At 41.8% G+C, this 27,174-nt stretch overlaps 1 protein-coding gene across 2 annotated transcripts in view; it reads right to left on the bottom strand.

The window, feature by feature from the left end:
* The window catches only part of ANKRD44 (ankyrin repeat domain 44), a 307,899-nt gene that overhangs the window by 144,240 nt on the left and 136,485 nt on the right, over positions 1 to 27,174 (bottom strand). For both annotated transcript variants that reach the window (XM_024763443.1, XM_024763444.1), the window contains one exon: positions 9,202 to 9,280. In XM_024763443.1, the coding sequence (XP_024619211.1) occupies positions 9,202 to 9,280 (79 nt within the window). The remainder of the gene's footprint in view (positions 1 to 9,201; positions 9,281 to 27,174) is intronic.

The raw sequence follows: 27,174 nt of genomic DNA on the forward strand, positions 1-27,174 counted from the left end.
TACAAAAGAGGAAGTCGACAGTAACACAAAAATAATGGGGGACTTTAACACCTCACTTACACCAATGGACAGACCATCCAGACAGAAAATTAATAAGGAAACACAAGCTTTAAGTGACACAACAGACCAGACAGATTTAATTGATATCTATAGGACATTCCATGCAAAAACTGCAGATTACACTTTCTTCTCAAGTACACATGGAACATACTCCAGGACAGATCACATCTTGGGTCACAAATCAAGCCTTGATAAATTTAAGAAAATTGAAATCATATCAAGCATCTTTTCTGACCACAATGCTATGAGATGAGAAATAAATTACAGGGAAAAAACATAAAAAACACAAACACATGGAGGCTAAACAATACGTTACTAAATAACCAAGAGATCACTGAAGAAATCAAAGAGGAAATCAAAAAATACCTAGAGACAAAAGACAATGAAAACACAATAATCCAAAACCTAAGGTATGCAGCAAAAGCAGTTCTAAGCGGGAAGTTTAGAGCAATATAATCCTACCTCAAGAAACAAGAAACACTTCAAATAAACAATCTAACCTCACACCTAAAGGAACTAGAGAAAGAAGAACAAACAAAACCCAAAGTTAGTAGAAGGAAAGAAATCATAAAGATTAGAGTAGAAATAAATAAAATAGAAACAAAGAAAACAATAGCAAAGATCAACAAAACCAGAAGGTGGTTTTTGAGAAGGTAAACAAAATTGATAAACCTTTAGCCAGACTCATCAAGAAAAAGAGGGAGAGGACTCAAATCAATAAAATTAGAAAAGAAAAAAGAAAAGTTACAATGGACACCGCAGAAATACAAAGCATCATGACAGACTACTACAAGCAACTCTATGCCAATAAAATGGACAACCTGGAAGAAATGGACAAATGCTTAGAAAGGTATAACCTTCTGAGACTGAACCAGGAAGGAACAGAAAATATGAACAGACCAATCATGGCCTTTAAGCCTGCACGTCCGGAGCCTGTGCTCCACAATAGGAGAAGCCACAACAGTGAGAAGCCTGCAAACCGCAAACAAAACAAAACAAAAAAAAATGGGCAGAAGACCTAAATAGACATCTCTCCAAAGAAGACATACAGATGGCCAAGAGGCACATGAAAAGCTGCTCAACATAGTAATATGTATAAAATAGATATTATCTAATAAGAACCTGCTGTATAAAAATAAATAAATAAAAAGTCAGTTTGTGCCTACCCAAAGGTGCAAGGGCTCTAGAATCTTAGCGAATCTTTTGCTGTCTTTCCACATGCCATTTTATCAACACATTTTGAATCTAAGCATCTCGTCTCAGTAGCTCCCTCACCAGCCAAACCACCAGCATACTAACAAGGGCAGAGGACATGTGTGTAGTACATGCCTGACCTGTGTGTACCTGCTTTTGCCACTGCAGGTTCAAATCTTACCTTCCCAGCTGCATGGCACAGGGAGATCAGCTCGGTGCTTTGTGACCACCTAGAGGGGTGGGATAGGGAGGGTGGGAGGGAGACGCAAGAGGGAGGGGATATGGGGATATACGTATGCATATAGCTGATTCACTTTGTTATACAGCAGAAACTAACACAACACTGTAAAGCAATTATACTCCAATAAAGATGTTAAACAAAAAAAAACCAAAACTCTTACCTTCCATCCTCCTCTCTTTCTCCTCCCTCCTCCCTCTCTCTCTCATATACACAACCTATTTTTGTCTTTGTATGTGTGTATTAGAATGCTCTATCGTAAGGAAATAACTTTAGGTAAATGTTAAGACTAATCTTTTAAGGATGCTTTAAGAAAGGTTAGTCATAAAAGTAAAATACTGGAAACAACTTTGGCATTAGACAAAGGGTTGGTTAAATAAGTTACCATACAGCCACATGATGTAACTGCGATGCTTTTTAAGAATGCTTAATAGAACAATTCCGGGAAGATGGCGGAAGAGGAAGACGCGGAGATCACCTTCCTCCCCACAGATACACCAGAAATACATCTACGCGTGGAACAACTGCTACGGAGCACCTACTGAACGCTGGCAGAAGACCTCAGACCTCCCAAAAGGCAAGGAACCTCCCACGTAACTGGTTAGGGCAAAGGAAAAAAATAAACAGAGACAAAAGGATAGGGACGGGTCCTGCACCAGCGGGAGGGAGCTGTGAAGGAGGAAAAGTGTCCACACACTAGGAAGCCCCTTCGCGGGCGGAGACTGCGGGTGGCGGAGTGGGGGAGCTTCAGAGCCGCGGAGGAGAGCACAGCAACAGGGGTGCAGAGGGCAAAGCGGAGAGATTCCAGCGCAGAGGATCGGGGCCGACCGGCACTCACCAGCCGAGAGGCTTGTCTGCTCGCCCGCCGAGGCGGGCGGGGCATCTCAGGCTGGCAACATCACCCTGGCCTCTGCCGCCACAGGCCCACCCCGCACTCCGTGACCCTCCCTACCCCAGGCCTGAGTGAGCCAGAGCCTCTGAATCAGCGGCTCCTTTAACCCCGTCCTGTCTGAGCAAAGAACAGAATTACTCAGCCATAAAAAGGAACAAAATTGGGTCATTTGTAGAGACGTGGATGAATCTAGAGACTGTCATACAGAGTGAAGTAAGTCAGAAAGAGAAAAACAAATATGGTATATTAACGCATATATGTGGAACCTAGAAAAATGGTACAGATGAACTGGTTTGCAGGGGTGGGTGGTGGTGGGATGAATTGGGAAATTGGGATTGATATATATACATTAATATGTATAAAATAGATAACTGATAAGAACCTGCTATATGAAAAAATAAAATAAAATTCAAAAAAAAGAAAAAAAAAGAATGCTTAATAATGTGGAGAGATGTTCACAAACTATGGTTGTGCGCAAAAAGCAAGTACTAAAACACTATGAATGAATGAACCCATTTTTGTAAAAACACTAAACATTCTAGAAGGATGTACCACAAAAGCCCTGAGATCACTTCCTGGCTCATGGTAAACACCGTATACTTGCTTGCTAACTATTATCGAAGTAGAGTCAGGGAACTAAGGGATAGAGACCGGGGTATCTACCACTGACACAGTTCTGAGTCCAGCTCAGACCTTAGTTAACAGTTGCCACATGAAGGATGCTTTCTGGTTAAAAGAGAGATCCAGCAATGTCTCCTCAACTGAACTGGCTTGAACCAGAGCTATGAAAATGTGCCTATCACCATGAATAGCAGCAGACCTATTTTACTTCATGTTTTGATCATATGAGTAATACATGAATGCACTCTTCTTTTAAAAGATAGGTTGTTGGGCTTCCCTGGTGGCGCAGTGGTTGAGAGTCCGCCTGCCAATGGAGGGGACACAGGTTCGTGCACCGGTCCGGAAAGATCCCACATGCCGCGGAGCGGCTGGGCCCGTGAGTCATGGCCGCTGAGCCTGTGCGTCCGGAGCCTGTGCTCCGCAACGGGAGAGGCCACAGCAGTGAGAGGCCCGCGTACAGCAAAAAAAAAAAAAAGATAGATTGTTAAAGATTTACGTAAAGTCCCCTTGAGAATCATCCCCAATGCTGGACTCTCTTCACTCCCTGAAGAAAACTACTACTCTGAATTTGGTTGGTGAGCTTCCAAGTTTCTTTTATGTCTTCATATACAAATATGTGTACCCATAGAAAATCAGAGAATTAAGCTGAGTGGCCAATACAATAGTCTTCTTGTTTTTTAAAATATTACACAATTTTTAAAAATTTATAGCACTATTTCATAAGTATGCTTTTACATTAATGTGTCATATTGTAATAACACTGAATTTCCTTGTTTCATTCAATAATACATTTTTCATATCTGTTTATGTTGAAACTTAGAGAATGAGTCCATTCTCTTTATTTGCCACATGTATTCCAACATATACATACACATTTTTTTAGACATTCTCTCTATTGATGGGTTTTTAAATTGTTTCCAGTGTTTCACTAGTCAAACAATGCTGCTATGAACATCCAGAAAATGACTCCTTACGCAAATGTGCAAGTATTTGTCTAGGATAGATAATTAGAAACGGACTTTCTGTGTCAACAGTCATGCACACTTTTGGGTTTCATAGTCTGAACCCTCCAAATTGTATCAGTGTACACACTCACAGTGTATGATTGCTTAATTTCCCCACATTCTCATCAACACTTGATATTATCAGTTATTTAAAATATTGCAGGACTTCCCTGGTGACGCAGTGGTTAAGAATCCGCCTGACAGTGCAGGGGACACGGGTTCGAGCCCTGGTCCAGAAGGATCCCACATGCCGTGGAGCAACTAAGCCCGTGTATCACAACTACTGAGCCTACGCTCTAGAGGCTGAGTGCCACAACTACTGAAGCCTGCGCACCTAGAGCTCTTGTGCTCTGCAACGAGCAGCCACCGCAATGAGAAGCCCACGCACCACAACGAAGAGTAGCCCCGCCTCACTGCAACTAGAGAAAGCCCGCACACAGCAATGAAGACCCAATGCAGCCAAAAATAAAGAAATAAAATAAAATAGTGCAAATCTGATTGGAGAAAAATGGTCTCACATTTTTGTGTTTCCTGTTTTAACAGTGAGGTCGGGCATCTTCTAATATGTTTGTTTACTGGTCATTTATATTTCACTCTCTGAGAACCATTTATTTATATTCTTTGCCTATTTCTCCTATTTTTCTACTATGTTTTTCTTATAATTTATATGTATACAATCATATTGTATTGTTATTACTTTTTATATAGCAGGTTCTTATTAGTTATCTATTTTATACATATTAGTGTACATATGTCGATCCCAATCTCCCGATTCATCCCTCCACCTTGACCCTGAGCTTGCTGCGCAGCATACAGCAACACATGCCCCGTGTGTAACAAACACCAGCACTGTGTTCATGCAGCTTTGGGGTCACTTGAGGAATTGAAAGATAATTAGAAATCTAGGAAGTAGATTCTTTCAGTTACTATTTAAGTCCTCCATTCCTCTACTAATCCTCCTCCAAAAGGTTGAAGAGGCAGCTGCCAAGGAAACCTCTCCCAGAACAACAAAATTATTAGGACAAAAGCAGAGTTATCTGAATGGGGACGCAGTATTTCATCAGTGTCATCCCGCGAGACCGGCTTCCTCAACCTCTTCCTCCGTCTGTCTGAGAGTCTTGTTTACATGTCAGAGGGAGACATCAGATGGTTTTGAGTTGAATATTTATAACTGATTTTTCTAAAGGAAGCTTCATGTTATTTACCTGCCTGTCAGGCACCATTGTGCACTGAAGGACACAGAGTCTGCATGTCTCACGATTTAAAGGCAAATACTTTTTCCCCCAAGGACATTTTAAAGCTCATCATTTTTTTTTTTTTTAAAGCACTAGGCTATGCTGGTTCTGCAGAAACAAAGACACAACTAAAAGTTATCAGGCATAAACTCTAATTACAAATTAAGTACCTTTTTTTTAATCTTATCCCTATTAACACTTGACTTTATTTTCATAGATATCAGGAGTAAAGAGAACTCTGGGCATCTTTTCCAGAAGCAATATTTCTGTTCTCTTAGCCCTGTCATCTAGGAAGAAGTAGAATAAAGAAAAAAGGTAGACCAAATGACTAAAACTCTTACAGGTCAGAGAGAACAACTGACTCTTAAGGAGGGTTTAGCCAATGTTTCGCTTTTAATTATAGAAATAAATATGGGGACTTCCCTGGTGGCGCAGTGGTTAAGAATCCACCTGCCAATGCAGGGGACACGGGTTTGAGCCCTGGTCCGGGAAGATCCCACACGCTGCGGAGCAACTAAGCCTGTGCGCCTCAACTACTGAGCTCGCATGCCACAGCTACCGAAGACCACGCACCTAGAGCCCGTGCTCTGCAACAAAGAGAAGCCACCGCAATGAGAAGCCCGCACACCACCAAGAAGAGTAGCCCCGCTCACCACAACTAGAGAAAGCCCACGCACAGCAACGAAGACCCAACACAGCCAAAAAAATAGATAAACAAATTAATTTAAAAGAAAAAGAAATATGAAAGAAAGATCATATGAAGTATGATTATAATACAGTGAGATCAGCTTGCTTTTGTTTTTGTTTTTTTTTAAACGAACAGACCAAATCTTATTACAGCCCAGGAGCACTGTCCTTCAAAGCAATGACCTTGGAACCGTGTATGATAATTCCACGTATGTAGCATTGTCCAAAGCATTTTAAAAACTCCCCTTGGAGCTGCCTTTGGAACCAGTTTATATACCCATCAGCAAATGGCCCATTACTTTATAATTGCACTACATTGGAGGCCAAAATCAGCATTGACTCATTTAATCACCCCTCTTTCTCTAGACCAAAAAAAAAAAATCAAATCCAACCTCAAAGGATGAATATTTGTTATGCATGAGATAATCAAAAGAATGACCTGCTACCAGCTCTGGAGGCAATTTGCATTGGGAATAGTAATCACATTTTGAACAATCACAGGAAATAATTTTACAGGAATACCACTTGTTTGGTGGCCTATGTTCTAATAAATTTACTATTTTTAATTAGTAAATTAAAAACACCCTCGCAAACACTCCCATTTTAGAGGGTGGGTACTTCTGGTTTTCTTCCTTCAGCCCAGAGCTCTCTCTAACCCTTGAGTGTCTCCAGAGTTTCTCTACAGGGTCTCGTTACTGTGGCTGTTTCTCTGTGTGCTCTGTTTCCTATATCTCAAGCCTAGGCTCTTAACTCTTGGTCACTGATTGGTTCACATTGATGTCATTCATCCATCTCCAGGCAAAACGATTTAGCAAGCTCTTGACCTTGTATTTGCCTTAATCCTGACTCGGCCAGTTCCAAAACAGAAGCTAGAAGCAGGTGGGGAAAACAAAGCCAGAATGTGGACTGACAGTTAGAAGAAGAGGAAATCTCCAAGGCCTGAAATTCCTCGCTGTCTGCTCAGAGGCATTCAGGGTTCCATCTGCCTGGCTAACGGGAGATAATGTCAGTAGGAATTTAGCGGGCTTGGGTTACACTATGCTCTGTAAGTTAATACAACAATGCAGAACACAGCTGTAATGGGCAATTCTGGCAAAGCCAAGTGATTTGTCCAACGTGGGAATTGTTAGCACCTCATTCATTATTAAATTGGAAAACAGTTTGGTTGGATTCCCTAAAGGGTCAGCTGCCAGATGTAAGCTCAGAGATGAAATCATTGCTCTTGCAATGATATTTCTTTAGGAATATATACATATTGAATAAAGGACCTTTTGGGGAAATTAAAACCATGAGAATTCCAAGAATTCACCTAAGTTTCCACAGCCGAATAAAATTTCTAAACAACTTTCCCAATGCTCTCCCATGCCCTTAGTCTTCCTAATTTGATGAGGGAAGAAGGAAAAATTCCATAGCATGTGCCACCCAAAATTATACTAGAGACATTAATAGCCAGTGATTCTTCCTAGATGACTGGGCTAAGAGAACAGGTGTACAGATCTAGATATACAGAACAGTTTCTCCTGGCTCTACTGAATAAGCCCCGTTTAAAAGAGGCGGTGTACTCCATGCCCACGTGAAGGGGAGGCGAAATCAAGTTTCTTGATCACCAGGCCCCAGATGCCTGAAAAAAAAACAGATGGGTCCTTCATGCTGAAGAATTAAAACCTTACCCTTCGAATGTGGAGAAACAAACCAAAAACCAAAGCTGGGGATCTAAAACAAGGTTTTGAATTTGTACATTCATGAATCAAACATTCCTCTGAGACCCAGATCTGTCTCTTAATACAACATTTAGATGGCGAGTACAGCGGGTCGGGACCATTAGGTGTCATACCACAAAACTCTTTATTTTTCACCCTCACCAATTCTGCCTATAATTTTCCATGGGCCAAATTTCTACTGTTGGGGCGACCAGCCAGGTGTGCGCTGGCTGTTAGCCATAGACTGTGCCAGCCTCAAACAGTACATGTTCTGTTTGGAACACAGCCCTGAAACATCTTTAGAATTATCAGAATGAAGGCCTGTTCTCAAGAGCACCAGAAGTACTACGTGGAATCTAACTTAAGTTCCACGAGATTGTCAAGAGCACAGGGCACAGACATTGTAAGGCACAAAATATTTGTTTCCTGGGAAAACCCACCTCAAGGACACAAACACACCAAAAATAAGGGCAATGTGAGCCTTCTTTGTGTATCACAGCACAATGCTTGCTTCTTTTTCATAATGTTCTCCACATCTGCTCGAATACCATGTCAGTTCCTACCTTTGCATAGATGACTTTAGAATTCTACAGTTTCCCTACTGCATACAAAGGTAAAACCTTATTATAGGCCTTTTGCATAGTCTGTGGGAAGAGGCATTGCCTCCAGATTTGAATCTCCCCAAACCAAAAGAAGGAGGAAGAAAGCCAGCTGGCCTGCATACAATCCACACTAAGACACGTGCACGTGCTCAGATTCATTCTGGGGATTTGTCTAGCAAATACTCAAGGGAGAAAGCACATACTAGTTTTGGAAACCTCTTTGGTTAGATGTACCAAGCATACAGGTTTCCAAAAATGAAAACACTGACATTTAAAAAATCTGATGAAATATTTAAAATACATCGAAAAATAAAGAGAATATCACAAAGACCAGTACACACACAAATCTGATTTAACATGTGTTGGCCATATTTACTCCAATTTTTAAAAAATAAAAAATTTTACAGAGTTATAGTCTCTTTCATACCCTCCTCTGAAGACATCTCTCACTCAGTTGTTCTCCTCAGAGGTAACCACTATCCAGAAATGGATATGTTTCCTTTCCTTCCATATTTTTATTATTTGATTATATCATTACAGTAATGTATCCATAAGCAAAACATAGTATTGTTTTGTAATGCAATTTAAATATATGTAAATACACATACACATTTACGTGTGTTCATGTAGACCTTAAGAAAACAGCTTTCTTGTTTGTTCTTTGTTTTTTTACAATGAAAAAAATTAAAACATATCCAAATGTACTGAATTCATTTACAACAATGGGCCTGGTTAGACAGTCAGGAATCAGACTTCCAAAGCAATATAAAAGTTGCACTGGAGAAGTCATTTTTCAATAAGAAGAAGGTCTTGCATTGTCCCTTGTCTACTGATAAACTCCACGATCAAATAAACTTCCACGAGCACAGTAAAGAAATTTTGTTTGGGTTCATTGTAGTAGTCAATCCAGTAAATTGGTCATTTAAATTTTTATCTGCAGTTGACTTTTAAGTACAGCTGATATTTACCTGACAGAATCAGGAGTTCAATGATCTCTGCATCTCCCAGAAACGCAGCCACGTGAAGCGGGGTTCGCTTCTCAGAATCCTGAAACAATGGCAAAGATAAACAAGTCAGTGGCAGCCGGAGGTATCTTTTGTAGTTATAGTACGACATGTCACTCACTCTGAGATTAATGCTTGTGACAGAGAGTGAAGGCCAAACACCTACTCAGGTGAGTTCTGGTTACACATTTCTCTCAGCATCTCCCACAGTCGCGTGTACGAAAGATCCTGATTTCTGTGTCTGTGTGTCGTATTTGCCTCCCTGCTCCTTGTATTGAAGCCCAGTTCAGGTCAAGGATGGACCATCATGCACTGGATGATGAAATTCAACTTATTTTTAAACCTTCAGTACGGTTAAGAAAAAAAAAATTCAAATCTTTCTACCTACCTTAACAGCGTAGTTCAAAGCTTTCAATGATTTATTTTCTTTCTAAGAGAACCTAGTGGAACTGTTCGCAAGGACATTTTCCGTCAATTGTTGCCTAGACCACTGCCCATTCAGGTAGTACTTATTGAATGCCTACTAGGTGCCAGAAGCCAGATTCTGGGGACAGGGAGGGTGACCACGACAGGCCCAGTCCCTGGCTTCATGAAACTCACAATCATGTGGGGAGGCCGACAATAGTCATGTAAGCCAATGACACGTGAGATCCTTTCAGATGGTGATAAAGGCCAAAACAAAGTAAAAACAGGATAATGAGATCAAGTGACTGGGGAGATGGGAAAAAGAGTCCTTAGAGTGGTTGAGTAAGGCCTTTCAGAGGATGTTGACCTTGAAGCTGAGAGGTGAGGTAGATATTACTGTTTCATAGATGAGAAACTATGGCTCAAATAAATTAAGAAATGTCCTCAAGACCCCATAGGTATATAGCAGAGTCAAGATTAGACCTTCGCCTGTCAGATTCCAGCCTCAGTCCTCGGCAAGGCATTTAACATATTGTGCTGAGAGGCAGCACGCTAACAGGCAGGGGAAGAAATACTGCTTTCCCATTTGTAAACTGGAGATGATAGTATCTCCCTAGAGAACTGATAAGAACGTTCAAGATAATGTAAGTAAATAAGTCCTAGGCAGGCGTGAGGCTTGGTGCATGCCCAGCAAGTGCTCGTAGTAGCCATTATTGTCACAGCATAGATAGTTGTGCGATACTGTAACCCAGCAGGGCCCTATGGGGCCTTCCCGGGACAGGACCCACGTCCCTGTCCTCTACCTGCCTCTTGTTTGTAGAAAAACTTTAGCCTCCTAGGCCTTCCCCGAGTTCCAAAGAATAAATCTAATCAAAGAAGTGAGAAAGAAAGAAACAAAGAAAAGTAAGAGAAAATAATCATAGTTTAGCCATTAAACAAAGTCTAGGACCTTTAGTTCCTCCTCAAGTGCTATAGAAAATATCCTGAGCCACATCCTTGAGTTGTTTTGCAGATACTGAAACCCCCACCAAGAGGAAGAAGTTAACTGCATGCTGACCACAAGCACGTAGACCCCAGATACGTTGGAACCAGAAGGTTGATGATGTTGATTCCCGATTACCTCACCACCAACCAATCAGAAGAATGTCCACAAGCTGGTCACACATCCCAAAACCGTCTCCCTCACCCTGACTTTAAAAACCCTTCCCCGAAAGCCATTGAGGAGTGCAGGCATTTTGAGCATTAGCCACCCCTTGCTAAGGCAAGTACCCCTTGCTTGGTCTTGTGATAAACGCTGCTCCTTCCTTCACTACAGCCCAGTATCAGTAAATGGTCTTTACTGCACGTAGGCGAGCAGACCCAAGTTTGGTTTGGTTACATCTTCCCTCTAAGACTGAGAACTCTCATAGAGTAAAGAACAGGTCTTACTCCCCTCTCTCCCCACAGTACCAGCACAGTAGGTGCTCAGCATAAACTGACCGAACTGAACTAGTCTATGTGTGTGGTCTCTTCCACAAACTTCCATCAACTGTCCCATAACAGTAACCAAAGCCTATATGCTATCTTAGAGGTTTCTCCTGAAACTAGCATGCATTTTAGTTTCGAGATTTGTGGATTCACTACTGATTTGAATCATCATTCCTATCATCACTTGATTAGACAACATACCTAACAGTCTTTGTAGCCTAAGGATTCTGTTATTCTGTTTGCGGACAGTTCAGGCCCTCTGCTCTCAGTCTCTTTCAGACCGTAGCTTGTAGGCATTTCGTGACTCACTAATATCTAAAACAGATGGCAGGCAGGGAACATGAGAAGAACTGATCTTCAGACCCGTCTATTTGTTAGGAGGTCTGGTAAATAGGTTTTATGAATGGATTAACTAACTTTTCAGTGGATCAAAAGAGGGGGGTTGAGTTAGCTGGGAATTTATGTTGTCTATGTATGCTGCAGGCAATCACTACAGATAAGAGGAAATAGGGCAGTCATATTAACTATTCCATATTAAATAATGGTACGTCTTGGAAAATTCAGTAAGATATACAACCACGGTTAACCCCCTTATTGCTATATCATCCTTTCTGTGAAAATAAAGTTTCAATATTTAAAAACATGTTTGCATCTTTGAGAATCAAGTGTATTAATTTGTGCAATGAACTATACAAATAACTGAGACCAGACTTCCACAAATGTCTTCTATTTCTATTTCTTCTACTGATATTTCTACAAGCACTTTCCTTTTTAGCTTCATATTCCCTTTGAATCCTCATTATATCAACTGAAAAGTATCTCTTGGGTCTTAGGATAAAAGTTATATAATTATATGCTCTTTTGTGAATTGAACTGGTTCCAGAGTTTTGTTCAAAAATTAAACCTCACCTAAGTGATTTAAACAAGGACTAACCCAACGCAAATTATAACTTTAATTTGACCTGAAGCAAAGTCAATGCTCTGTTTGAGAACTTGGCCTCAAATAAAAGCCAAGAAAACACCAATATCCAAATCTGCTTGGTCCATCATTATACAACTGGCTTTGCTCATTCTGCGGCCCCTTTTATGACACGACTTGTTCAAACTGAAGTTTTTATATTATAAAATGGGTGTGTTACATGAGATCATATTGTAAAAACTCCTTGATTGTAAATCCCAGTGTTCCTGTTAATATGCATTTAAAGGTTTCCTGTAGCTTCCTGAACATCTATGCCGATTGAGACTCTCCTTCAGTGACAAGCCATAGACAGGTAACTGCAGAGAAGATCTGTATTCAGGAAGTAGTTGTTTGGTTCGCTGAAGCAGCAGAATCATATAAATCATTTCATGTGCTATTAAGACCTTATCCAAAATAACAATGCATTACTACTACTGACCAACACCTGCTCTCTAGCAAGGAACCCGAGTGACGTACAGGATCATGAGGTAAGGGGTGAATAACAGAGCCACATTCATCACCATACCCAATAAGGTGAAACCAGCCAGGTTTCACCAACTGCAGTTCATCCTCTGCCTAAGTATAGGGCCACTCTACTTGCCATAAGCTAGACAAATGGAGTAGGAGATGCAATGGTAGAAGAAGGAGGGGGAAGGCTCTGGGGACAACAGAATACTAGTAATAATGCTAGTAAAAATAGGTCCTAGGCCAATGATACCCCTATGGCATCTAAAAGAAGAAACAAAACCTATCTGGTGCAGACGTAGAGAATGGACTTGAGGACACGGGGAGGGGGAAGGGTAAGCTGGGACAAAGTGAGAGAGTGGCATGGACATATATACAGTACCAAATGTAAAATAGATCGCTAGTGGCAAGCAGCCACATAGCACAGGGAGATCAGCTCGGTGCTTTGTGACCACCTAGAGGGGTGGGATAGGGAGGGTGGGAGGGAGACACAAGAGGGAGGGGATATGGGGATACATGTATATGTATAGCTGAGTCACTTTGTTATACAGCAGAAACTAACACAACATTGTAAAGCAGTTATACTCCAAAAAACATGTTAAAAAAAAAAAACCTATCTGGTACTTATGCAGGGCTTTTAATTTTATTTCAAAATGTCTTTTCATGTCTTCTATTACTTAAATCTCATAATATCCCTATCAGAGGAGACACACCTTTCAGAACTGTGTTGTTAAGTCTTGTTACCACTATTTAAAAGATAGGGAATCTGACCCCTAGATTATATGACTTGCCCAACATAGCAAACTGATGTCAAAGAATTAGGTGTGTTGGCTACCAACCTAAAACTGTTTTCTTTATAAAAATGGAAGCAAGAACATCATCTTAGAAGTTGCCTTGAGAGTCTAAAAAACTTTCCATTAATTATAATCCCTAAGAGATTCTGGGGAAAATGTGATACACATATAGTAAACGTTCATTTAAATGAGCTTACAGTAAGTTAAAGTAATAGTCTGGGGCCAGAAATGAAGAGTAAAGTGAGAACCAAAGCTGGAAGCACATGAGCTTATTACCCTGCAGGGAGAAGTCATACCCCAGGAGCCTGGGACTGAACACTTGCTCAGGGATGGGAGGTGAGGTAGAGAACTGGAACTGGAAGACCCATGAAGTGGTCTTGAAGAAAGATCCTTGAAGTACAATGGTGGGCTCGAGAAAAAGCCAGACACTCCATGGGCAGATGGCAAAGCGATGCCTTGGCCTAGATTCTTGGTGGAAGAACAAAAGTGTCCCCGCTGAGCACCCACGTCCCCAGAGTCTGCCCTCGTGTGGTCTGGGGTTTTGAATTCACAATACCTTTGTAGTCTAGAAACTTTCAAGCTAAAAAATCAGCATAAAAATTGGATCTAAGCCAAGGATACCCCTAGGGTGCCAAGAAGAAGAAACAAAATCTATCTGGACAGACGTGCCCTCAATCCAAGCAATCCAGGATTCCCACATATTAAACCTCCACCGAAGATGAGCTCACCAGCCTAAACCACAGACCCACGCAGAAACAATTAATTTCCCATAAGCCAGGGTTAGCAGGCGTAACAACCAGCAAGAGCCTGAGATAATATTATAGAAGAAGCAGACAGAGATACAAGTAATGTCTAAAATCATTTAAACATGAAGGACAAAGCCCAAGGGAGAAAACAAGACCTTCTCTTTTTTTTAACTGAACAAAATTTGGGGGAAGAGGTATGAAGGAAGAGTTACAGGAAGCAGTACAAATGATGCTAGAAACCATGTAAGGCTTTGGTCTAAGAGAGATGAAAACAAAAGTTAAAAAAAGAAAATTGGAGAAGGATAAAATAAGTACAGTGACTTTGGGATATGTTTTACAACCATTTATTCAGCCATATTTTCTAGGCACAGACATTTATTGAGAAGGTATTATCTCCCAGACATTGTGGTAGATGTTAGGAATGGAAAATTTAAAACATCCAGTCCTCACCCTAAAGACACAGCCCAGTTACCAGTTTCCAAATTTAGGACATCAGAACAGAAACAAAAGCAGGGACATGGTAATTAGTGATATTCGTGATGTTAAAACATTTGTGAAAATAAACTGAGACAAATGTTGTAGTAAATATTGCCCCAAAACCTGTCCAATTCTGACCAAGTCTGGGCCGGAAGTCTAAACCGACAAGAAAAAAAGTCTCTCCTGAACTGGGAAGTAAACAAATTTTGCCCAGGACTCTCGAGAGGCCCCATTGGCTCCAGCTTAAATGGGAACTTTGGAAGCCCTGGGTCAGACTTCCAGGTCAGTCACAGAGCCCAGCCTGTATCTTATAGGCTGCCTTAGGGGTAGTTTCTGGATCGAAATTAGAATCTAGGACCAGGCTAGGACCAGAGTAGCCTTCGGGCAGAGTGGCCGAGCTACATGTTCTGTACCATTTGCATTCACTTCTGTTACCCAAGTGGACTCTCTGTGATGACCAATAGCTCATGAAGGGTTGTGTAGGTCTTTACAACACCCAGGAATACAAGAGGAGAAAACAATTCAAAAGCAAGCACAGATTAGAAATAACTCATCAATGTAGTTTTTAAATAGACTGTCAAGAACCACAAAAAGAGAGATCTCTTTCCATTCCCCAGGAGCTCCCATTCCAAACAGCCCTTGGCAAACAGATTCGGACCCATGGAAAAAAATCAGGTTTCTTCAGAAGGAAGGAAGGTAAACCCTCCCTTTCTATGAATAGCCAAAGACACACAGCCAGCTGGCGTCTGAGCTAAATTTGCAGTATGTCACAGAAAGATCAGGCAGAGGAAGTTTCTGTCGTCTGTTTACCAAAGAAGCAGATGAAAGAAAATAGGGAACTAGAAGTATGTCCATGTAAAGTGAGCTTGACATGGGCAGAGAGTCCGTTCTGGCAGCTGAAAATACTGTGTAGGCAGGCCAACTGAGAGGGCACCCCAAGCCTCTCTTTTGAAGATTAAGAACTGTTTATTACATGCTTTGGAAATTCTCAGCTAGAAGTGCATGATCTAATCTTCATTGTAAGTATCTGTCATACACTAAAACAAACATCCCTCCCTACAAAGAAATAGCTTATATACCAAGACGGGCAGATGGAGCAATATTAGAAAACAAACTCTGCAAGCCTTTCCTGTCATGAAATATAAAAGTTAAGTTCCAATCGTCAACTCAAGCTCCCACCAATACCAAAGAAGCGAAGAAATAACTAACAACTTAGGCCCAACCAGCGTATATGATATTGAACGGAGATCACTAGAAGCAAGCAGATATCTAAAGAACTCTGGACACAAAATATGTACCTTGGAGATACTTCAAATCATACGAGGAAAAGAGCCAAAGACACATTAAAGATTTAAATCAAACAGTATGCAGAATGGGAAAGATGTTTAGTCTGAAGGTGGGGAATTAAAAGAAATTTGTGAAGAAGAAAAGAAAGCAAAGGAGGGAAACAAAAATCATGTTTCTTTTTAACATCTCACAAATACAGAGGAGTACAGAAAATACCAGATCTATATGCTCCCACCAGCAAAATCAAAAATGTCAAACATGTTAACGTTTTTTACATCTGCTTCAGAACTCTGTTTTTAAAAAATAGCTTTAGGGGTAAAATGTCATGAGTATTGTGACTTGCAAACGGTCCTGATAATATATAACTTGTGTGTGTGTGTGTGTGTGTGTGTGTGTGTGTGTGTGTGTGTGTGAGAGAGAGAGAGAGAGAGAGAGAAAGAGAGAGAGACAGAGACAGGGAGAGAGACAGAGAGAGAGAGAGACAGAGACAGAGACAAAGAGACACAGAAACAGAGACATGTTAGGTTAGGCAGTTTTCAGTTCTTCACTACCACAAACGATGTTGCAATGTACATTCTGTACATGTGTCTCTGGGAATATGTATGAGAATTTCCCTAGAGCAGATACCAAGAAATGAAAGGGCTGGATCTTAGGGAATATTCACGTTCAACTTTATTAGGTATTGCCAAATAGCTTTCAAAAAATGGTTCACCAATTTATACTCCCACCAGTCAAATATTAATTAGTTCCTCTCCCTGATATCCTTGCCAATATTTGCTGTTATCAACCTTATTACTCTTTGCCAATATGATATACCTAACATGGCATTTCATTGTGGCTTTGATTTATATTTCACTAAATACAAGTCAGGTTAAGATTCTTTTCATATGTTTACTAAAAGTTCTGGCTTCTTCAACTGCAAACTGCCTGTACATATCCTTTATCCATTTCCAAATTCAGTTATTAGTCTTTTTCTTATGATGTGTGGAGGGATTTTTAAAATATTGCTTAATTCAACTTTCAATGAAAACTCGTTATGCCTTCACCTAGACACAGCAGAGATGGGTCAATGTCTACCCCAAGTCACCATAAGAGAAAAATTCAGATTTACAATCGTCATTCTTCCTCCATGCATGAGTGATCCCATGGAGCTGGATTTTCCTTGGCTGGAATTTTCTATGCCTCAAAAGTGATGGTTAATCTCTGCCCCTATACACCCGCACCATTGAACAACCTCATTCAACTATCACTCCATTGGTATTTCAACCCATCCATCTGAATGTAACACAGATGTATGGGAAACACTAGTACATTTTGCTATATCAAAAATGTTCAGGGCTTCCCTGGTGGCGCAGTGGTTGAGAGTCTGCCTGCCAATGCAGGGGACACGGGTTCGTGCCCCGGTCCAGGAAGATCCCACATGCCGTGGAGCGGCTGGGCCCGTGCCCGTGAGCCATGGCCGCTGAGCCTGTGCTCCGCAACGGGAGAGGCCACAGCAGTGAGAGGCCCGCGTACCGCAAAAAAAAAGTTCAAATTCAAACCTCAAAACTATACCTAATTATAGAAACTAAACAATAATCACTCAAAAGACTTTAAAATGAGATTTTAAAGTCTTATTAAAAGACTTTAAATAAAACATAGGAACTCCCTTGCGGGAATTGGCCCAGTGGTTATAACTTGGTGCTGTCATTGCCAGGTCTCAGGTTTGATCCCTGGTCGGGGAACTAAGATCCTGCAAGCTGTGTGGCCAAAAAAAAAAAGATGAAATAAGAGAAATGAGAATGCCAAAGACATTTTGATTATATGTGCCTTAGGTAACTAAATACTATATATTTTATTGCATTAATTTTTTAACTAAATTAATGTATATTAAGCAAAAATTATATCAGAGATTTTTATATTTTCTAATTTGTTCCTTAAAACAATACTGTGAGGTGAATATTATCATCCCTATTTTACAGTGGAGGAGCCTGAAACTTTGAGATGATAAGTAACTTGACCAGAGTCACACAGCTAATTAGCGGCAGAACCAGGATTCAGAACCAGATCCGATTCCATTGCTCACGCTCTTGCTGACTCTCTGGAGAGTTATAAGTAAACAAAGTGAAAGCTATTGTTTGTTATAATTGGTACTCTTGCCCTAATACTCCAGACCTAACAACAAAATTCTCAGAAGTAAAAAGTACTAGTAGGCAAGAAGAATAAAGCTGGAGAATGAATACTACCTGATTTTGAGACTTATCATAAAGCTCCAGTAATCAAGACAATTTGGAATTGGTGCAAAGGCACATATATGGACAACACATGATCTTCGAAGAAGGTGCAAGGGCAACTCACTGGTAAAAAGACAGCCTTTTCAACAAATGGCACTGAAACAATTAGATAGCCATAAGCAAAAACAAACAAAAAACCTCAAACCCTGCACACTAGACAAAAATTAAATCAAGGTGGAACGTAGAACTAAATGTAAAACTTAAAGTTCTAAAGGAAACATCAGAGAAATCCCTTGTGACCTTAGGTTAGACAAAGATTTCTTATATATAAAACACCAAAGAGTGACCCATAAAAGTACAAATTGATAAATTCAATTGCATCAAAAATAATAATTTCTGCTCTTTGAAACACACTGTTGAAAGAATGAGAAGACAAGCCACAGAGTGAAAGAAAATATTTTAAAGTATATATCAGATAAAGGACTTCTATCTAAAATATACCCCAAAAAAATCTCAAAACTCACTAATATGAAAACAATCCAATCAAAAAGTAGGCAAAAGATGTGAACAGATATTTCACCAAAGAAGATATACAGATAGCAAATAAGCACATGAAGTAATGCTCAATGACATTGATCATTCGACCTATATGATCCAGATATTCTACTCTTGGGTATTTACCCAAGAGAAAAGAAAGCATATGTCCACACAAAGGCCTGTACATGAATGCCTGTAACAGCTTTATTTTTTAAAATTTATTTTATTGAAGTATAGTTGATTTACAATGTTGTATTAGTTTCTGCTGTACAGCAAAGTGATTCACTTATGTATATATTATATATATTCTTTTTCTTAGTCTTTTCCATTATAGTTTAGTACAGGATATTGAATATAGTTCCCTGTGCTATACAGTAGGGCCTTGTTCTTTATCCATTCTGTATACAACAGTTTGCATCTGCTAATCCTAAACTCCCAATCCATCCCTCCCTCAGCCCCCTCCCCCCGCTTGGTAGCCACAAGTCGTAACAGCTTTGTTTTAATAGTCAAAAATTGGAAACAATCCAAATTTGTATCAACAGATGAATGGATAAACAAACTGTGGCATTTTCATACAATGGAACACTACTCAGCAGTTAAAAGGAATGAGCTATTGCTACATGTTACAACATGGATGAATTAAAGAAATTTTGTTGCATGAAAGGAGCCAGGCAAGAAAGAGTATGTACTGTATGAATCCATTTACATAAAATGCCAGGAAATGCAGACTAATGTACAGTGACAGAAAGCAGATCAGGGTTTGCCTGAGGAGGCTGGAAGGGAGATTGGAAAGGGTGGGAGGAAGGGGTTGCCAAGGGGCACAAGGAAGCTTCTGGGGGTGATGGGTGTATTCATTATCTTGATTGTGGTGATGGTTTCATGAGCGTAAACATGTCAAAACTGCAAATTTTTGTTTGCTGTATGTCAATTATATCTCAATAAAGCTGCTTTTAAAATACACAAGCAGGCAAATGAAACATATTCTCTTTTGCATAACATAAAGAAGTCTATATTTAAGAGTCAAAAAAAATACACCTACGCAACAATTCAGTTACGAGGAAGAAAAGAAATGGCAAAGTCATGAAAGGAAATGAGGCAATTCATGTTATGTCCTGCTCATGTATAGACATAAAAGTGAAGTTCTGGCAAAAGAAGGGGGTGTTGGATTAAAGTCTGTATGCTTTAGAAACAGGCACAAGCAAGATTTCTCTGCAAGATCTCTTAGGACGTTTACATTTCCTCAATGAAAACTTTGACAAATGTGGTTTGGGTAAGGATGTAGAAAAATAAATCTAGAAAACTAAGTACAAGTATGAAAGTGAATGGTTTATGCCTAACCTGTGGGTCCACTGCAACATGTCACCAGCAGATTACCAGAACACCCTTGGGATCTTACCACAGCGCTCAGAAATTCCCAAGTGACAGAAGTCCTTTTAGGGCAGACTCCGCCTGGGGAAACTGATGGGGCATCAACTATTTATTCTGTTGCCCTCATTTCGTTTGGCCAGAAACATTTCTTGAGAGTCAGTGGAAACAGAACATAGAAAAGGGTTCTAGTCCTCTAGTCCTACAGATTGGAAAACTGGCCAACATGCTTGGGTTTTGTTGCCAGTGAAACAGTAATACACATCCACCCACTGCAAAGGCAATCATCCAGAGCTTCTGATGAAACCAAGGCAGATCTTCCCAGCACTATCTCCCCCTGCATCCTAAAAGCTAATAAAGTTCACAGATGCTCTGTGCAGCATCCCAAGTATAAGAAGAAGCAGTGTCTTTAAACTTAACGCATTGGGTAAATAGTTTCTCATGGAGAAACCATAACCCTTGAATACATGGTGGGAAGGTTTTACTGCTAAGGATATTTAAGGGAGCCCACAGTTTGGAACTGACCTTGGTTCCAATGAGCTAACCAACAACATGAGACGCCTAGTTTCTGTTAGGGCCTCACCCCAGGCTTCCTGTCTCTTTTAATTAGATCATTAACCAATCTCTTCAACAAACAAAGATAGCTAATAGGAGAGGCAGATAACTAAGAAAATCAGTTCATTACTTGGAAAATTATCTCCTATTGATAAAAGGATGGAGAGAAGGCAGTTGCTAGGTTTTCACATCTTTAAGGGGATAGCAATGGTGAAAGTTTGTCATCAGGTATATGACCACACAGTGTCAGAATCAAAATCTCAGGAGAGGAAGCCTAGAATTATAAAATATCTAAAGTGGAAGGGTATTACAGACATCCAGAGAATTTAACTGATTGGCCCAAAGTCACATAGCTGTTAATGGCAGTGGTGGAACCTTTCATTCATACAAATGACAAAATATCTACTGGAGCCTACTATGTGCTGGACACGATGCTCAGTCCTGGGATGCAGCAGCATTCAGGAGAGGGTCCCTGCCTTCACAGAACCTCAAAGAATCTCACTTTCTTGGCTCCAGGCTATTTACGACAATGGGCTATTCACTACAGTGGACTGATATTAGATTAATCACACCCATCAGCGAAGAGCAGACACACACTTACGGCAGTGTCAGAAAGTGGCAAACAGAGAAAGAAAGAGTGTGGCATGAAAGGAGACAATGCTCAAAGGAAGCTACTCTGGACACAACAATAACTCTTAGTTACTGGGTCTGTTTCTTGCTATCTCTCTTTTTTATTTGGCAGTGTGGGAGGGGAATTAACAGCGAAAGCTTATAGAAACAGTTGCTGTGGTCCACAAAAAATCATCTTAACAAAAAAGATAAAGAGCATCTTAACTAAAATAATTAGTATCTCTTTACAAGTTATTTTTTTTCAGCCTCCAGGTGAATATTAGAGAAACTGAGTTAATATACAATACCGATTATAAAAATCACCAATGCAGTTATCAGGACCTAAGATAGCAGATTGGCTCAATAAACCAGGATGTTAACAATGATAACCTCTGGGTGAAGAATATTATGGGTGTTCTTCACTTTCTTCTTTCTTTGCCTGTATTTCAAGATTTATATTAACACAGTTTAGAAACAGAACAACCAAAATTCCTTTTGTAAATAAGAAAGACTTTCCTATTTAAAAAACAAAACAGAAACAAAACAAACAAACAAACAAAAAAAACAGGCCTAACAAGAGCTAGTTGTAAGTAGTTAAATATAAATAGCAAAGCACTGGACATTATCTCCTGTCCAAAACCTTTGTCATCTTGTAGTAAGGTTTTAAATGATTGATATGCAAATGTGTTTCTTTGCAAATGACAAAATATTATGTTTATGAATAAACCTGGAAAAACTGTAATTTGTATAATGCTCCACAGAGTTGCCAAAGCATCATCCTACACAATGCATCACAGGAAAAGTCAGGGAGACTGATCAAGTAGGTATTGTTATCCCCATTTAACAGGACAGCAATCAAGGCCGACCTAGAGAGTTGAATGACTTGCCAAGCGTCACACACCAACTTTTGGTGACTCTGGGTGTCCTGATTCCCCATTCTCTGTGTTCTCTCACAATACTACACAGGGCTGTACTAGCTGGTACGAATTCCTCGCCAAGGAAGAACCTGCTTCCACCCTTCTCATGGCACTTTGGACCTTTGGTCCTACTCTGACCTTTCCTGTCAAGTGACCTGCAGGAAAGGGAGGGACACATGCACACCCACACCCACACACATACACACACACTTTCATTAGAGGCATCCTCCTGTGGCCTAAAGAACATACACTCTGGAGTCAGAATGACCTGACTTTGAATCCCTCCTCTGCCACTTAGGAGCTGTGTGACTTTGGGCAGATGAATCAGCCTCTCTGAGACCTATTTTCCTTTTCTGTAAAATGAAAACAGGATCACCTCCCTTGCAGTCACAAATCAGATGTCCAATAAATATCAGCCATCTTATTATTATTACTGACATCTTTGTGGCTTATCCTAATTTTTTTAGCTCCCCTTGGTGATTAGACTAAATAAGGAGATTCAGAACAGTTTCTGGGGAAACAGTTTTTTACTGTTAAGAAATGGTATTTGTTTACCAGAAGAAGGGCTGGCAATGCCTGCTCAAAGTTGGCCCACAGCAGTGCTTTGCCTGCTTCCTCTCCGGCCTAAAGCAGCCAACTCGGTGGGCTTGGCCATTGTTACCTGTCCCACCTCAACCAAAGTAACCAAAGCTTCTCCCAGACTCCAGAGTCGGGCCTCGCATAATTCGTCCTTCATCTCGTGGGGCCCACAGTGGAGTCTTTTCCTCTCATGGAACCACCTAAAACACCTACCCCCCCAGCAGCTCTAAACCCTTGCTGAGAATGTATCTCTGCTGCCATGAAGGCCTCCTTTCTCATCCAGTGTCGGTAGCTCAGCAGAGTCAGCAACCTAGACAGATGGGAGCTGCCCTTGGGGGTTGGATGCTGTGCCCTTTCTCTCCTCCCCCAAAGCTGAAAACCTTCGAACTAGGCATCGCCAAGCTAGAAAGCTCACTAAACCTTTCTGACACTTGACAGGAGAGCTTTGCTATCCAAGACACCTATGCTATTAATCAACGTCTCCCTTATTAACTTATTAGAAGTAAAGCCACCACAGAATCATTAAAGGTACTCAGGAAAATAAACAGGGGGCCATTTTCTACAACAAAAAGCAAAGGAGCACTCATCTACGCCCTTCCTAAATTGAGCTAATAGTACAGAAAGCCAAACACACTGCAATGATTCAATACAGAGCATTCTGCTTAGCGAGGGAAGGCTGCAAGATGGCAGGCCTCCCAAGCCCTCTAATTAGAGACTGATGTGAGTGGTCCCAGAACGTGGAGATGGTTACATAACAGCACTTCTTGGAGACAAGGGAAACAGAAGATGCATCGCTCCACCTTCAGGACAATCTCAAAAAAACCCATACCACTTGAGAACAACCATCAGAGAAAAAGGTCACTGGGGACACAAATGGCCTTCGTAACAGTGGACTATAGGGGATATTTTCCCCCAACTTCAAATTGCTTAGTATTTCCAGACTAACTAGTACTTTTTCACATGAGTTAAGAGCCCCTTAGGATCCTCACTTGAAAATCTGGCTTCTGAGAGTATACAGAAGGCAAGAATGGGGTCTTTCCCCAGAAGATCTCAAATACCCTACTCAACACCACAGGACATGGGGACATGGCATTCCATGGATGGGTTAAACACTAATACGTATCTGGTTGGTTTCCTTGCTTGCAAGTGTTATCTTTTCTCTACGGACCTTATGTATTCATGGAAGGGAATAATTTTTAATTTAAATGATCTTGCTTTGCATACCATATGTGTTTCTGAAAGTAGTCTACACGTTAAAATTGTGTAAAATTTATTATTTTTTCCATTGAATTATAAAATAATGACAAGATAACAAAAGAGGACATGAGGTTGGCCAGTATCAAAAAGACCACAAATAACAAGTGCTGGCAAGGATGTGGAAGTGTGAGGGCGTTGAGACAGTCAACACAAAACATTCCCCCTTGAGAAGAAGCAGGGACAGTTGACGTAACATAAGTCAACATTTATTTTAATATCACAAAACAGGGAGCCCCTGATTTGGGTTTTTGGAGTTGCCTGGGAGAGTCTTTTCACATGCAGCTCAACTGACCTTTCGTCTGAAACCTCTTCTGATTCTCTACCCCACCCCCTCTATTCTACAATCTTCTTTCGTGGCACCATCACAGCTGATTGTCTGCCCTCCTTTTTTCCTGACTCCTACTAACCAGGCTGTGAGCTCAGGGCAGAGATAGTCTTACTCATTTCTGTATCAGCCTAGTACCACATCTGGCATACAGTAGGTGCTCAATATACATTTCTTGGAGGAATAAGAGAGAGTCATGTCTTGATTTATTTTAGACTCTATCAAAACCTAAACTCCAACAAGAAAAGGGTCTGGATGAGGGTAGCCTGCAGGTTTCTGTGGTGAGGCAGAGAACTGCTGTCTACAGGGGGATAGGGATGCCAAAGAGTCTGGATGGGTGTGTGGCACGGTTGTTTGTGGCTCTCATCCACCTCTAACACTGATTGAGGATAGCAACGCCCTCAGTCCATCACAGGTAGGGGCTGGCCTTGTTTCAAAGCTGTCTGACCATCCCAGGACCCCTCAGCCCTTCAGACTTCCTATCCATTCTGTTGCTCTCAAAAGAGGGCCTTGATTTTGTACCTCACTCACCCAGTGGATGAGAAGGCTTGCTAAGAAGGTGGTAACAAAAAGCTATGAGGCTCAGCTAGTGTCGTTTCTTATCAGTAAAGCTCACCTGTGCCCCCTCCAGTGAGGGCTGCCTGCTGTGCAGTTCCGGTTTCTGTGAGACAATAAGACCTAGAGAGGGACATTCATGTCCACGGCCAGTCCACAAATACCAGTTCCTGGGAACCCAGTGGCTTGTAGAACTAGGGGACCAAGACTGAATTTTTTTAAAATGTGGAACATTTATTTCCTTGTCTCTGGCTAACCCAAACCTGTATATGAAATTATTAGAGGCTCCTATTAAAATGAAACTACTAGCGTGGATAGTTCCAGGCATAGGAAATCTAGTTGTTTGGGACAGGCATAGAAAGGAGAAGGCATGGGCTGGTCACCTTTTTAATTTATATATTTTTATTATTCATTTGGTTGCACCAGGTCTTAGTTGCGGCAGGCAGGCTCCTTAGTTGCGGCTCGCCAGCTCCATAGTAGCGGCACATGGGCTCCTTAGTTGTGGCAATGCGAACTCTTAGTTGTGGCATGCGTGTGGGATCTAGTTCCCTGAGCAGAGATCGAACCCAGGCCCCCTGCATTGGGAGTGCGGAGTCTTAACCACTGCGCCACCAGGAAGTCCTTGGTCACCTTAACAGGCCACTGCAGGCCCAGTGCTGGGGAGGGGTGCTGGTGACAGAGAACACCGACACTGTTTCTTAAAAGGAGAGGGCTGAAGAGACTACAGCGGGGCTGCGGGTCCTTCAAAGTGCTTTATGAAGGACAAGTAAAGGAAGTGGGGTCACAGGTAGTACCTACCGCTTCTCAATCCCTCAAGAATTTCCCAGAAGGATGGATTTCCCAAAAAGGTTGAGGTGTATTGGGGGACCCACATCCCAGTCCAGCCATGTCCCTCAGCTAGGACCGGAGTTGCTAAGGAAATTTTATTCAGGGGTGAGACCGACTTGATTTCCAACTTGGCTGAGCGGGGACTTTCCACATTCCTCAGGGTCACTGGAGGTCTGGCCTCAGATGCTACCAGCTGTGTCTGGGTATCAGACCCCTCTCTGGCAGCACGAGGTCAAGGGTGTGGGGAAGAGGGAAGGAAGTACAGCTGCTGTGTTCCTGGAGTTCCCAGGCGGCCTGACACGGGAAGCCCGTTCCCTCGGTTCTGGCTCTCCGGAGCCACGCTGTGGGGTCAGGCAGGTTAGGCACTTCCTCCAGCCGAAGAGCGGCTCTCTAGAGAGCCCTTCCCCGCAGCGTGGTCTCTTGCGGGAAGGAGGAAGGGCAAGCTTTGCCTCCACAGTGGGCATGCGCAGTGATGACGTCATCCCTACTCGGAGAGGCAGCTTTCTATGGGAGGGTGACGGTCGCCCTGCCTCAGGATTCTCTCACCTCCTACTGCTCCCCTCCCTGCAGCCCGCCTCTACCCGCCCCCCCCAACCCCCGCATACCTCTCACCCCCACCCCCTGCCAAGGGACCCTCTCAGCCCCAGAGCACTGGCTTTCCTGGCCCCAGACCTCTGCTCAATCAGGCCTGCCTCTTAACCAGAACCGCCTTCCTCCCCCGCGTCTCTCCACCCCTAAGATGTCTTAACTTTAGAAGGCACAGCCCTCAACCTCCTCCAGGCCCTCTCAGCAATGCCTTCCCAGCAACATCTCTCAACAGCAGTATTTCCTCCCCTCCCTGGTCCCTGAAATTTGTTTGTACTCAGTTGATTCTGCCTTGGATTTTAGCCATCTCTAAGGATGACAGTGCAACAGTGGGCTCTGGAAGCAGAGGGATCTGGTTCCAATCCCGGCCCTGACACCCAGAGCCATGTGGTCTCAGGCAAAATACTGGAGCCTCCGTTTCTTTGTCTGTAAAATGGGAATTTGTGAGATGGAATCAAATGATGCTAATAAAGCACAGTTGCCAGTATATGGTTAGCACTCAACAAATATTGCCTGTATTATGTAATCCATGTTTTTACTCCTTCCCCCATTCTGGTTGGCTGATGGGAAGAGGGAAAGAAGTCAGGTGGGACAGAGGTGGGGAAGGATAAGGTGTCCCACCCAGTCTCACCTAAGTTCCAGGGTAATCAAGATGTCCAAGGGCCAGATAAACATCCTCTCTAGTAGACTCTGTGACTGGAGATGCACAGGATCAGATGAACGAAATCAAAATATGACAACATGGCGGGAGGTGTCACCTGACAGAGGAGCTGACCAGACAAGCTTTTCATCTTTGGTGAACAAAATCTGACTGCTACCACAGGCACCTATAATTACCAGGGTGCCAGAAAAGTGGACTGAACACCAACCACAGCGAGTGGGTCACATGCTGCATCTCATTTCCTGTGGGTGAGCACCTGTGAGCCGGGTGAGCACCTGTGAGCCAGGTGAGCTAGGAATAGGAAGTGGTAACCAGGAGGTCATATGTAAGAAAAGCCCTAAACACTAGAGAA

Source organism: Neophocaena asiaeorientalis, unplaced genomic scaffold, assembly GCF_003031525.2.
Source record: "Neophocaena asiaeorientalis asiaeorientalis breed wild unplaced genomic scaffold, Neophocaena_asiaeorientalis_V1.1 scaffold844, whole genome shotgun sequence".
Lineage (NCBI taxonomy): Eukaryota > Metazoa > Chordata > Mammalia > Artiodactyla > Phocoenidae > Neophocaena > Neophocaena asiaeorientalis.